We start from the raw sequence: 13,956 nt of genomic DNA on the forward strand, positions 1-13,956 counted from the left end.
AGAGGGCTGTATTACTCCAGTTTCAGTGTAGGCCGTGGCTGAATCCTTTCCTCTTTCATAAAATTTTTCTTTCCCTCCCTTTCCTTTCCTCCCTTCCTTCCTCCCTCCCTCCCTCCCTCCCTCCCTCCCTCCCTCCCTCCCTCCCTCCCTTCCTTCCTTCCTTCCTTCCTTCCTTCCTTCCTTCCTTCCTTCCTTCCTTCCTTCCTTCCTTCCTTCCTTCCTTTTTGTGAGACAATGTCTCACTCTGTCACCCTGGGTAGAGGGTGGAGAGCTCACAGCAACCTCAACTTCTTGTGCTCTAATGATCCTCTTACCTCAGCCTCCCAAGTTGCTGGGACTATAGGCACCCGCCACAATGCCTGGCTTTTGCTCAGGCTGGTCTTGAACTCCTGAGCTCTAGCAATCCACCCGCCTGCCTCAACTTCCCAAAGTACTAGGATTACAGGATGGAGCCACTGCACCCCGCCAGTTTCTCTGACTTTAAGGGAACTCTTCCGCCTCTGTTCTGGCTCTCAGTGTGCCTATTTCAAGATTGGAGTCTAATCAGAGATTCCAGTAACCTCGGCTGCTATGGACAACATGATAGAAGACATCTCTGGCTATAGATAAGCAGATGTAATGCTAGTCGGGATAGCTTTAGGGTAACTGCAAGAACGGGAAGTAAAAAATACAAAGACATGTGAAGGATTATTCCCACTTTCTGGGATTGGGAGGTTTTATTATGTTTTTTTTCTCATAAATGAATACTTAGAAGGCAAGGATATTTTTACTTTTATTTCAGGTTAATATGAGGGCACAAACCATTAGGTTATATAATTTACCATGAAAGGTTAAGGTCAGAGCTGTAGCTGTGTCCTAATCCCCGGGATGTGTCACATATATCCATGCGTTGTACCTGTTGGGTGTGTACTACACCCTTTTTCCCTCCCTTCTTGAATTTCATTGAGATTTTCTCTCATGTGGGTCTGTGATTTTTAATCTTTTAGTTTCAAATTGGTATTGAGTCCATGTGAGGATTGTTTTTCTGTGCTTGTGATACTTAGGAGAATGTTCTCCAAATCCATCCAGGTTGTTAAAAAAGATATAGAATCTCCATCTATTTTTCTAGCTGAATAGTATTCCACGGTATACATGAAGCACAGTTTATTAATCCTTGTGTTGAAGGGCACACGAGTTGTTTCCACATCTTTTGTATTGTGAATTGTGCTGCTATAAACATTCAAGCATAAATGTTCTTGTGGTAAAATGTCGTTTTTTTTTATTTTGGGTAGATACCTAGTAATGGGATTGCAGGGTCAAATGGTAGGTTTACTTTTACTTTTTTTTATTTTTTTTTAAGGCAAGTATAAAAAAAAGTTTGTTGAGCAAGAGAAAGGTAGGTTTATAGAGTAAGAGCAAGATACAGGCTTACAAAGCAAGATACGTCTGCCATAGATCGTGAACAGGCATCCACGGCCAGGACAGGTAGGCAAAGAGGCCTATTTTTAGTTCTTTGAGGAGTGAAAGGCTCTGCTCATTGAAAACCTCAATTGTTCTGGTGAAGGGTTAGCTAGAATGCACATCATCGATTTCCTCTGCCCCTTTTGGCTCTGTTTCACTAAACCCTTACTTTGTTCATTATTTTTTTTTATTTATTATTATTTTTTTTTATTTTTGGGGATTCATTGAGGGTACAATAAGCCAGGTTACACTGATTGCAATTGTTAGGTAAAGTCCCTCTTGCAATCATGTCTTGCCCCCATAAAGTGTGACACACACCAAGGCCCCACCTCATTATTCTAATATTTGTAGAAAGATGTGTTGCATTTGGCTGCATCCAGATGCCATCAGTCCCAGTTTGCCTGGCCTCAGTACAAATAAATAAAATCCAGTTTACCTATAAAAAATAAATTACTAAATTATTTAAATGAACATCAAATTGAATAAAAGTTTATTTAATTACATTATTAATCAAAATTAATAATTCTAATTTGAATAAAATTTAAAATGTAATTTGTCAGTGGCACTAGCCCTATTTCGAGGGCTCCACAGTCACATTGCCTAATGCCTGCCATGTTGGATGCCGACACTGCAGATATAAAATGTGTCCATCAGAAAGTTCTATCAGTGCTGAATTTTAGAGTTTTCCGCTCCAAGTCTGGTTCTCAGATGAGTGGCAGCACTTGGGAACTTGTTAAGAATGCAAAATCTGGAATGCACCTTGGACCTTCTCAATCAAAGTCTGCATTTTAACAAGATTCCCCTAGTGATTACACACTCAAATATAAGAAGTTCTGAGCTATAAGATTCCCTGTGGCCCTAAAGAGAAAATGTAAGAATCTGAGTATCTGCTTGACAAAGTCTTTGAGAAAGAAACCAGCAAGCACCTTGTTAAAATTCTGATTCACTGGCGGTGCCTAGGGCTCAAAGGAGTAGGACAGCAGCCCCATATGCTGGAGGTGGCGGGTTCAAACCCAGCCGGGGCCAAAAACTGCAAAACAAAAAAAAAATTCTGATTCACTGATTTGCCTAAAAGGAAAGAATCGGGACTGTCTGAAGAAAGATCAGCAGAATGGCCACACCTGCATGGCAGCAAGAAGAAAATCAGCCAACGTCCCAGAGAGGCGTGGACAGCATCACAGTGCGCAACTTGGGCGTTCAATCTTACCTCACGAACAGAGAATGGAAGTTCTCAGTTTTCTCTGACAGCAAAGAAACAAGAAGGAACGGATTGATTTACTGGGCCCTCTAATTTCCGGGGAGTCTCACGGTGCTTGCTAAGGTTCCTCACATTCCACCTCGCCAGGAAGGAGCAGGCAGGTCTTCAATTCAATTAGGGAAAATGAGGAGCACTGAAAGTGACAGGGGGCCGACTGGAGCACAAGCCTTGAGGCCTGTGGCCCAAAATGCTGCTCCGTGTGGCTTCAGCTATAAAATAGGAGAGAAATGTTTTTGGTCCTCTCACTACAGAAAGTTCTGGCGTCTTTTGGTGACATGCTATTTTCAGTACAAAAACAAGAAGGATAATGTTAGAGCTGTTGCTTGTTAAGAAGCTGTGCCTCTTACAGGACAAAATTGCAATAGTATATCTTATTTGATATTAGATTTTATTGCAAAGTGTTAACATTTTAATGTCTACATAAATCTCTTTCATTAAAAAAAAGACTGCTTTAAAAGCATACTGTATAAGGATAAAGGGAAGAGAAGGGAAAAATAGATCCAGAATATACATTATTAATTTTTTAGGAAGCAAGTTAAATGCTACCTCATAAAGAAAATTAGAAAAAAATAAAACAGCTGGGATTTCCGATTCGGTTTAGAGAGGAATCTGCTAAACTGAGACATAGCCTTACAGAGACAAGGCCTTACATTTTGATGTAGGGCAAAAAAAAGTGAACAGATAGAGGAAATGGTATTGTAATATGCAGAGCAGGTCTTAAACAGCCACTGGTAGAAATCGTGATGTGTCTCCAACGGGGACAGACACAAAGAGCTGAGCGTACTGTCACATGACCCAGCGTCACAGAACCTGGGCATGGTGCAGGGGAGGGGGCTGCCCAGGATTCCGGCAAGCCTGAGTCCCTCTGTGCCATCTACTCTGTGTGATCACTGACAAATCTCAGAAAGCACTCAGAGCCTCAGTTTCCATGTTTAAAATGCAAAGAGCATCCACAGATTTTACGTGGGAGTGGGGGCGGGGGGCACTGTCCTCAAATAATGGTTTGAGGACAGTGCACAGGGACACGCCTGGGAGGAGAGGCGGCAGCTCCTGGCCTGCTCTGGTGCAGGCATCTTCTCCTTTGCCCACCGGCTCCTCTACCTGCCATGAAGTAGGTCTGACGCGGTCGGCAATGCTGGGGAAGGTTCAGGAGCGCAAGGACCGGTGGTCTCTATCTTCCTGGAGGCTGTGCATGTTAGTATTGCCAACCTTCAATGCAAATTCTAATTCTGAAAGGAAGCAAACTTGGGGTGGGGGAAACTATGGCCTTCTGCTGGTCCCCTTTTCAATTATTATTCTAATTCCCTTTCTTCTTGACAGAATAAGAATATCCCTACAGGGGGGATCTGGAATCTCTGCTAAGGCCAATCCTACATAGTAAAGACCCTTCTTCAACACGCAAATTCTCCCCGTATCTCTTTCCTGCTCTGAGCATTTCCATTCAGAAGCCCTCTCTACTCTTGCTGGAGAAATTTACACACATTTGTCCCTAACCTGTCTATCTTCCCCATCTTATGTCTGCCCTTCATTAACCTCATTCAGCCTGAACACAGGAAGAAAATAACTTCCTCACCTCTGGCGGCTCACTTCATGCCCTCTAGCCAATGCCCAGATTCATCTCTCACGTGGTGTGTGGCTCACTGCTTCTTACAGTATTAAGCTGATCAACAAATCCAGCCCCATCCTATTTGATGGGAACAAGGAATTTATTTGAGAGTATTTAAAAATTGATCAATAGCCTCATTAAAATCCCATGCATGTATTAATAATATAATACTCTTTAGATATTTTCAGGCCAATTAAAAGAGAAAAATATCGGATTTTTTTTGTACTATTCGAAACAAAGCTAAGCCTTTCTGAGCCCATTGCAGACCTAAATCTGCATGGCTGATGGGATGGTCACAGCCTCATAGCACAAATTCATTTCCAGATCTGAGAATAAAGAAAAGATGGTTAACTCAGTGACAAAAAATAGTCTTATTTTCCTCATAAGTTTCTTAGAAGGCAACTGTACTCAGAGGATAGGTAGGTTGAGGAGGGAAGAAGCTATGGTGACAGGGCAGATACAATGGCCTTAGCTGAACTCCACAATTCAGTCTGGATACCCTTGGTGTGCTTTCTGATCCGTAAAATTGGAGCACAAGAAAATAGACAGTATTTAAAGAGTAATCTTACATAATGCAGTTTATTGACATATCAGACTAAGGTTCAACTATTAAGGCTTATAATATTGAATGGTTGCCTTTAGCAATTAACAATGATTAAACTAATAGACCAGTATGGAATTTAGAACTTAAAACAAATCAGCATTTATTATTACCCCTGAGTCTGTTGTCATCTGGTAGTTGGCTAGAGACTGGCTGGTCTAGGATGGCCTCTTGCACACATCTGGCAGATGGATGGTCATTGGCTGAGCTAGTGAAATTGACTGGCCAGTTGCCTTTCACCATCCAGTAGTTCACTCTGGTGTGATAGGCTGAGAGGACAGCTGCCCAAAGGTGTTCATGTCCTAATCCCCAGAAAAGGGACTCTGTAGGCATGATTTAGTTAAGGATCTTGAGAAGGGGAGATCATCCTGGATTATATAGACAAACCCAATGTATTAATAAGGGTTCTTATAAGGAGGCAGGGGGATCAGTCATAGAGAGAAGCGGGTATGAGAGTCACAGAGAGAAGGGGATCAGAGTCAGAGAGAAAAGATTTAAGGATGAAAGCAGAGGTTAGAGAGGAGGGAATATGCAACATGGATGGCTGCAAGAGAGAGGAAGAAGGGTCCATGAACCAGGAAATGCAGATGACATATAGAAGCTGGAAAAAATAAATGATTCTCCCTTAGACACTCCAGAAGGATCACAGCACTGTGGACCTGTTTTTGACTTCTGACCTGCACAATTGTAAGGGAATGAATATACATTTCTTTACAACACGGTGTGGCGATTTGTCACAGCAGCAGCAGGTTTCCCAGAGAGCATGTGGGATGGGGTCATAGCTCAGAATTGTCACTGTCATCTCTGCCACATTCTGTTCTGGCATCTTGCCAGTCCAGATGCAAGGGTTGGAGAATAGGCCCCACACCTTCCTGGAGTCTGTTTCTCTCTCCTCTGGGTGGGAGAGGCTGTAAAGTCATACTGCGAGGGGGAGTAAAGAACTGAGGCCACTCTTTGCCATCAGTCTCCCACGATACCCTTTACAAGTGCCAGAGGACATTCAAAAACACTTTCTGAACTTGGTTTCATTTTCATTTTCAGGGACCCAAGGAGCATGGGTGTCCGGACCTCAGGCATTGCTATTTTCCTAACTCTTTGGGAGGCTTATGTGTGTCCAAGAAGCTCCGGATGGACAGATTTCATCCAGCATTTGGGAGTGTGCTGTTGCGTTGCTTTCATTTCGGTGGGCCTCCTCTCCGTGGCCTTCTGCTGGTTTCTGTCCTCGGTCACAGCGCTCACCGCCTCCTGGATTATCACGTGTGTTCTGCTGTGCTGCTCCAAGCATGCTCGGTGCTTCCTTCTTCTCGTCTTCCTGTCTTGTGGCCTGCGTGAGGGTAGGAATGCTTTGATTGCAGCTGGCACAGGGATAGTGATCTTTGGACACGTGGAAAATATTTTTCACAACTTTAAAGGTCTCCTAGACAGTATGACTTGCAATCTGAGGGCGAAGAGCTTTTCCATACATTTTCCACTTTTGAAAAAATATATCGAGGCAATTCAATGGATTTATGGCCTTACCACTCCACTAAGTCTATTTGATGACCTTGTTTCTTGGAACCAGACCCTGGCAGTCTCTCTGTTCAGTCCCAGCCACATCCTGGAGGCACAGCTAAATGACACCAAAGGGGAGGTCCTGCGTGTCTTGTACCAGATGACAACCACAACAGAGGTGGTGTCCTCACTGGGTCAGAAGCTCCTTGCCCTCACAGGGCTTTTGCTGGTCTTACTTGGCACTGGCCTCTTCATGAAGCGATTTTTGGGCCCTGGTGGTTGGAAGTATGAGAACATTTACATCACCAGACAATTTGTTCAGTTTGACGAAAGAGAGAGGCATCAACAGAGGCCCTGTGTCCTCCCGCTGAACAAGAAGGAAAAGAGGAAGTATGTTGTCATCCCGTCCTTCTGGCTGACTCCTAAAGAAAGGAAAACCCTGGTGTTGTTTTTCCTCCCCATCCTCACCCATCTCCACCTCTGGGTGCTGTTTGCAGCCGTAGATTATCTGCTGTATCGGCTCATTTTCTCAGTGAGCAAACAGTTTCAAAGCTTGCCAGACTTTGAGGTTCACTTGAAACTGCACGGAGAGGTAGGACTCATGGGTACTTCTTGTGGTGTATTTGCTGGGCTGTCTTGCAAAAGACCGTGAACTTCCTGAGGCAGGGCAGTGTCTAATTCACCTCAGGCACCCTGTGCCTGGCACACTGCTTGGCACATAGAAGGAGGCTCAATTAGACTGAAGTCCTAATGTTAGGGTGTGATTCTGTATTATAACATTATATAATATATCATATATATCTATCTATGCATAATATAATATTACATTTATTATAGTCTATTATATATTATGTTATAATATTATAATCTAACACCTGAGCTAAAATGCAGGTGCTGTTGGCAAGACCAGGCTCTTTCCCAACTCCAGGAGAGAATCCACTGTCTGCCTCCCCCAGGATTTGTAGTTGCCTTCTTCTATGTGTATGGAAACTTCCGCCTCCCTCTTGAAGGACACGTATGATTATGTTTAGACCCACCAGGATAATCCAGAGTAATCTGTTTTTCTCAAGGTCTTTAGCTTAATCCCATTTGCAAAGATCTTTTTCCTGAATAACATTATAGGTTTTCCCTAGTATCTTTAGAGACCCGTCTTCTAGTCTCCTACAGTCAACAGACACTGAAATGTGGCCGTAGGTGTCTGTGATGTTGAACATGAGGTTAATTCTTCAGAAGGAGTGTCTGGCATGAACCCGGGAGGCCAGGCTTTGGGGCCTGCCTTCTTCTGACCCTCAGAGCTGTGTGAGCAGACTTGAAGCACGAGCAGTTTCTCTGTGTGAGAACTGCATTTCTATCCACACTGAGTCCTTATCAAACATAGGAGAGCTTTCAATATATCAGTGTATGCTTAAAAGGATGGTTGTTGCAAAAGGGCCCCTAAATAACCCAATAATATGGCTGGTAGCACTCACTTAAAAAATGTTGCCCCAGGTGCTCTTGTTTTTTTTTTTTTTTTTTTTTGAGACAGATATTAGGTCTGTTGTCCAACTGAAGTGTGTCTTAAGATGTTCCTGGCACCAGGTGTGGTGGCTCATGCCCATAATCCCAACACTTTAGGAGAGTGAAGTGAAAGGATTACAGCAGCCAGAAGACCAGTCTGGGCAACAGAGCAAGATCCCATCTCTTAAAAAAACCCCATTTTTAAAAAATTAGCCAAAGTTAGTGGTGTGTATCTACTAGTCCCAGGTAATCAAGAGGCTGAGGCAGGAGGATCACTCGAGCCCAGGAGTTTGAGGTTGAAGTGCGTTATGATTGTGGCACTCTACTACTTTGCGTGACTGAGGGAGTGACACTGTCACTGAAAAAAAAATTCCTGGGATGGGTATAGAGTATCAAGCATTTACAATTTACAGAGATTTTATTTTAAATGAGACGGCACTTTTAGCAAAAAGCACTTCATGTGATTCCAAGGTAGGTGGTTCATAGACCCACACTTTGAGAGACTGGCTGAGGTGCTAGCAAGCAAGGACCTTCTAAACCAGGGGTCCTCAACCTTGGCCACAGAATTGCATCACTGTGGAGCCCAACAAACCAACCAACCCAATAATTCTCTCTAGAATCCCCAGGGATTCTGAGTTAATTAGAAAGATTTTGAAACCTCTCTAAGTAACTCTAAGTGCAACCAAGATTAAGAACCACTGTTCTAAACCCATCACCCAAAGAACAAAGCCAGAAACTTAACCTCTTATCGCCTGGGGATGGATCTCAGAAAAAATATTGAGTAGCCAAGATAGCGTCTTTCTCTGGGCGGTGCCTCCTGGGTCTTGAGGAATCTGGCTTTCTTTCCTCTGCGCTTCTCCTTTCTCTTTGGCAGCTGTGTGCCAACACAGAAGGCTGTGGTATTTGTGTATCCCATCTTTTATTATTTTCTCTTCCATTTTCCCCTTGGAAATGTGTGATTATGTTGACATTTCGGAGGATCTGGACGTTGTCAGACACTTTTGTTTATTTTTGACCCGGGAATGGGGAAGCTGAGCCAGGTGGGGTAGGTGTGTCAGTGCGCGCGTGAGACGCGTGCGGGGTTCAGTTCACTGGCCCAGGCAGGTGCGGACACTGATGCTGCTTCCCCGGCTCCCATTTGGCCTCCTCTTCACCAAGCTGCAAGAGATTGTGCCCGCTGCTGGGGGGATCGCAGAGGGGAAATGGCAGCAATGCTGCGGGTAAACCGCCCTTGAAACCCCCCCTTTCCGCCTCTGTCTGTGTCTCCCAGGGCCTCGGCCCCTGGCGCTGCTGCCTCCGTGGCGCTTTCCCTCCGCTTTGCTCGGCTCAGCCATACGGTCCCTCAGCTCCTGCCCTCCTAATCCTGCGGCTTCTCAGAGTTGATTACTCAGAGCTCTGCTTCCCTGAAGAATTCAGTTAATTGCGAGGCCCCTGTTGCTCCAGATTATTTGGAACAGGGTGGGTAATGGGAGGAGTGTTCCCAGTGAAAGCTGAGCTGTTATGTCAGACCTGCTTGATTTCTGGGAGGAGAATGGGGGGCTATTTTGAAAGGGCCTCTCTTCCTCCCTCGTTCTCCTGCATTCTCCATTCTCCCTCTGCCCCCCTTTTCTTGCTTCTCTCTCATTTATGTCTCTTAGCTAACACCTTTGCCTGGTTTGCGAATTCGAAACATTTTAGACAGTTGGAGGGAAGCATCCAGAACAACTCAGAAGCTTTCTGATGACAATGTCCCGACACCTTTGGGCACCGCTGGATGCTATGGATGCGAAGATGTCTCGGCTGTGATGGAATCCCCTCGGGGGGCTCGCATCTGGGGGGAGGCCGCCACATACCGAAGAAACCTCACCAGGGTGGCGGGCGTGATGCAGCCGTGAGCCCTGGGCAGCTGCAGCAGCTCCGCTGCCCTGAGAGACTGTGCTGTCCGCCGCCAGCTTCCCTGAGACCAGGATGCCCTCAGAGGCATCTGATCTTCGCCATTGCCACAGATTTGCAAAGAAGTTAAGTAGGAAGAGAGACACTGGCTCATAGCTCTGCCTGTATTTGGCTCCCACTTGCATATAATTTTAAATACATGTTTTAAATAAAGAAGATGGGAAATGACCCAAGTAGAGATAGCTGTCTGGGTGGGCAGCGTATGTGAGAACAGCCGGAGATTCTAGTTACCTAGCACCAGCGTGTACACAGCATTTGGCTGCATTAACTTCTCAGGACTGCCTGACACCACAGCCTGCCCTCCCTTCATTACTTACTCAAGAGAGGTAAACATACTTTAAAACCTTGGCGTTCCATTTAGTATATTGCTTGGCATTTTGAAAGAATTAATGTCTCCCAGGTGACCCTCAACCAAGCCCATACAAAATTGTTGACTCAACCTTTCTGTGGCCCTGAGTCCCAACTGCAAAATCCCCAGTTAAATTCCTAGACTAAATAACTTCTCCCCAGACTGAACACCCGCTGCTTTCTTATTGCAGGATTTCTCATCACCGACTCAATGGGTGTGTTTGTTTCTTCAATAGTATTAAAGAGAGTGCATGCCTTTGCTCTGGGGATGGGCATCTCTATTTAATTGTAGGCGGACTGTCTTTTTAATAAGAGAAAAGCAGAGACAAATGTTTCTCATTGCTTAGGCACCGTGCTGGGGAATTTATAGATTTGACTTGACGTTGGCGTAGAGGTGCAGGGTTTGGGGTTTCCAAATTCTGCACAGGTACTGGGATAGATCCAAGGTGTGTGGTGTCCTCTGGGTGTGGCTGGGTGCTTTTTGAGAAGTGATTTACCTTCTCCTGGCCCCAAGGCTCTCTGGCTCTAGGGTGATAATAACTTACTAAGTACTCCAGTCTGCACCGCTAATGCTCCATCTCCAAGGTGTTTAATTTACCCTGGGAATAGTTTTCATGGGCAAGATCTGGTCCATTAATTCCTGTTTTACCAAATTAGAAAACAAATCCACCAAGACACTAAATGACTTTCTGGAGCAAGGGGAGGAAAGAGCTGAATCGGCACACACTTCTCCTGGCAGGTTGGCTGGGTATCTCAGTGTCGTTTTCTGCCCTCTGTGTCAGTCTGTGGAGGGCAACTGGCTTGTTCTCTTACCTTCAAAAAAAAAAAAAACCGAATGTACCCCTTGTGAGATCCTAGAGGGCCAAAAATATTCCTGTTTTTAAAAACTCCACAGATAAGGTTTTAGAGTCTCCTTCAGTAAAGTTGCTCTAAATATGTACCTGCAGGTGGATGTTGAGTATCACCGAGGCCACCACGTAGAAATAGGGGAAGTTGGTCCGCAGTCGCCAGGCCAGGTCGAAGAAGGTGAGAAGCGTGCGCGTCAGCCCCTTGCAGAAGGCTCTGTAGGAGCCTGGGGTTCACCAGGCTAGACAAAACCATCACTGTCACGGGCCTTCTGTTGCCTCCCATAACTGTGTTCTGAGCCCTCCAGCAGGCTCTGCCGACCCACCAACTGTGCAACAGAGGGGACAGACCCCAGGGAATATAGGGGCAGGAGGCCTCTGGGGGACCACGGATCTCAGTTGGGCTGCGAGGCGGATGCCCTCCTTCCCAGCAAGTGCTCTTGCCCCTGTGGTTGGTGGTCTCTCTAGCCTGCTATTTTAGCTGACTCCCCTCATCTTTCATTAGCCCCCTGTGGCCTAAAATGCAGAAACAAATATTTCATTACATTGAGTTACATAGTCAGATTTGTTAAACAGATTTTTCTGCTTTCTCCTCAGAACCTCCTGTAGTCTGGTGGGTATGTGATTTTCAAAAGAAGGGACAGAGTAGACAAACCTCATTAATACACTTCTCGCAAGGAGATCTAGCCCGTCTTCTCACAAGCCCACTTTGGAAGCCACTTCCTTCTCCTTTGCTCCAGAATGGTTCCTTTAGCCAAAGCTTCCTGAATGTTTGAAGATAAATGCCGTGTATCACAGGAAAATACATCGGAAGGCAGGAATTGAGTACAAAACTTGCATGGATTTTGATTATTTTATTCTTTCATTTCAGAAGCAAGGGACTCAAGACATCATCCATGATTCTTCCTTTAATATATCTGTGTTTGAACCCAACTGCATCCCGAAACCAAAGCTCCTTCTGTCTAAGACCTGGGTTCCTCTCAGTGTTATTCTTGTGATACTAGTGCTTCTGGGACTGTTGTCCTCCATCCTGACGCAGCTTAAAATCCTGGTGTCTGCATCTTTCTACCCCAGTGTGGAGAGGGAGCGTGTCCGGTACCTACATGCAAGGCTACTTAAGAAAAGATCACAGCCGCCACCGGGAGACGTTAAAAGCAAACTAAGTCTGTACCTTAGGGAGGTAAGGCCAAGTTGCCATACTACGTGAAACGTCTAAGTAGGGAAGTATTACCACTTTGGAAGGGATAACTTTGGGGGAAAGTTAAAAAATGTGCTTGGCTGAGGCTCTTAGCTTTGTAATCTGAATGCTGGTCCAGAAGTTTCTACACGATATCCTTCAAAATACTAGTTTAAAGTATGTGTGTTTAGTTATACTGCAGAGATGCTTCTGGGAAGGTCCTCTGTGTTAGCTATCAAAGGACACAGACTGATAAGATATACTTTCCTTGGTCAAGGACAAAGAAAAAAGAAACAGAAGAAAAGATCTACCACAACTTTGGTGAACTCCAAAGAATTTTCTCATTCTCCAGTGTTTTTTATTCTCACACATTCTAAAATGGATACAAATCAGAAATTTTATTTAACTAAATTATTAATAAGGGAACAATAAGAAATTACAATTAATTCAAAGAAAATATTCAAAGAACACACACACGCGCTCATAGGGCATCAGGGATACCAAAATGAATTAGCTAAATAGGTACAAAACTGGCTTCTTCCACAACAGTGGATGGGAGGGATCAATTGCACCCTTCACCCTACAGTGAAGTTCATTTTCATGTCATAGACAAGAATCATTTCTGTTGTTGCTATCAGCCGTCTACAACTTACAGAATTGGGAAATAGGTCATAGACAACGAAAGTATGAGATAACCCACAAGGATAATGTTTTCTGTCCATTTCAAAGTCTTTTGGCAATTTTTCCTGAAGTCTTGAACCTCACAATGAAAAGTTTATATATGAGGCATTTGAAATGACTCCAGTGAAATGACTCCACTGCTCTGTCTCTTCAGATTCATTTCTGGCTTCCAGTCCTGAAAATGATCAGGAAGAAACAAGTGGACGTTGTGAGTGAAGACAGCCCATGAGCGATCTGTGTGGTTCTCCAGCCACACTGCACCAGAAAGTCTCCGCAGATCACTATTCATGCCCAACAACACAGAACTGTATTCCAGGTTCTATCAGGTGTCTGAGTGTGCAGGGTCACCTTGAGTCACCTGTTTGCATCTCCTTTGTCTTTTTTTTTTTTTGCATCTCCTTTGTCTTAAAGCCAAAGCACTGCCAGGTAAATAGTTACATGGTCTGTCCTCCAAACAAAGCAGATGACCTGTCACAGGGTTAGGTAGGACTCTAAAGAGGTCCCTTGGTGATGAGTTTCAGCCTAGAGTAATATTCAAAGAAAAAAACAGAAAAAAAAAAAGAAAACAATTGAAATCTGCACTGCAATTTCACGAACAAATTCCAAGGAGAATATAATGTGAAAAGCTAGCAAACTGTCTTTAAACTGTTACCTACTCCCACAATTGTCTTTCTGCCTCCTGTCCCCTCATTTAGAAACTCTTTCCGGCACCCATTTGCAGCCATTCCTAATTTCTTACCACCACCTCCAGTTTCTACTCCCTGTTTGCCTGGATCTATTTTATTTTTTTCTTCCTCCAGCAAATCCTCTAGCCTGCTATTTACAGCAGGGTGGCCTAGTGACCATATACATCAGAGTCATATAAAATTCTTATAAAAATACACATCTTGGTCCCCTATTCACCTTTAACTCCATTCAAAATGCCTTTCAGCAAGTCCCAGACTGGCCGTTTTATGTTAGGCATGTTTGCCCTCGGTTTGAAGGGCTCTTTCCTGTTGGAAGGGCAGACTAGAAAGGAGGTGCTGTCACAAAAGGTAATTTTGATCTTGAAAATAGGATTTAGACTTGCTCATTAGGGCT

The 13,956-nt window shown here is 44.4% G+C and overlaps 1 protein-coding gene across 1 annotated transcript; it reads left to right on the plus strand.

The window, feature by feature from the left end:
• The first annotated feature begins 5,959 nt into the window (after positions 1-5,959).
• On the plus strand, positions 5,960-13,744 carry DCSTAMP (dendrocyte expressed seven transmembrane protein). The gene is made up of 3 exons (XM_053559713.1): positions 5,960-6,988; positions 11,890-12,198; positions 13,031-13,744. Exons 1-3 carry the CDS (start codon positions 5,960-5,962, stop codon positions 13,103-13,105), a joined length of 1,413 nt encoding a protein of 470 aa, XP_053415688.1. The 3' UTR covers positions 13,106-13,744.
• The last annotated feature ends 212 nt before the right edge of the window (positions 13,745-13,956 follow it).

This window comes from Nycticebus coucang, chromosome 13, assembly GCF_027406575.1.
Source record: "Nycticebus coucang isolate mNycCou1 chromosome 13, mNycCou1.pri, whole genome shotgun sequence".
NCBI lineage: Eukaryota > Metazoa > Chordata > Mammalia > Primates > Lorisidae > Nycticebus > Nycticebus coucang.

What these genes read in the sequence shown, in the direction of transcription:
- DCSTAMP (XM_053559713.1), top strand. Translation starts at nt 5,960, where the DNA reads ATGGGTGTCCGGACCTCAGGCATTGCTATTTTCCTAACTCTTTGGGAG. An exon ending in ACTTGAAACTGCACGGAGAG is followed by an intron (nt 6,989 to 11,889) that starts GTAGGACTCATG and finishes CTTTCATTTCAG; the next exon opens with AAGCAAGGGACTCAAGACAT. An exon ending in TAAGTCTGTACCTTAGGGAG is followed by an intron (nt 12,199 to 13,030) that starts GTAAGGCCAAGT and finishes CTGTCTCTTCAG; the next exon opens with ATTCATTTCTGGCTTCCAGT.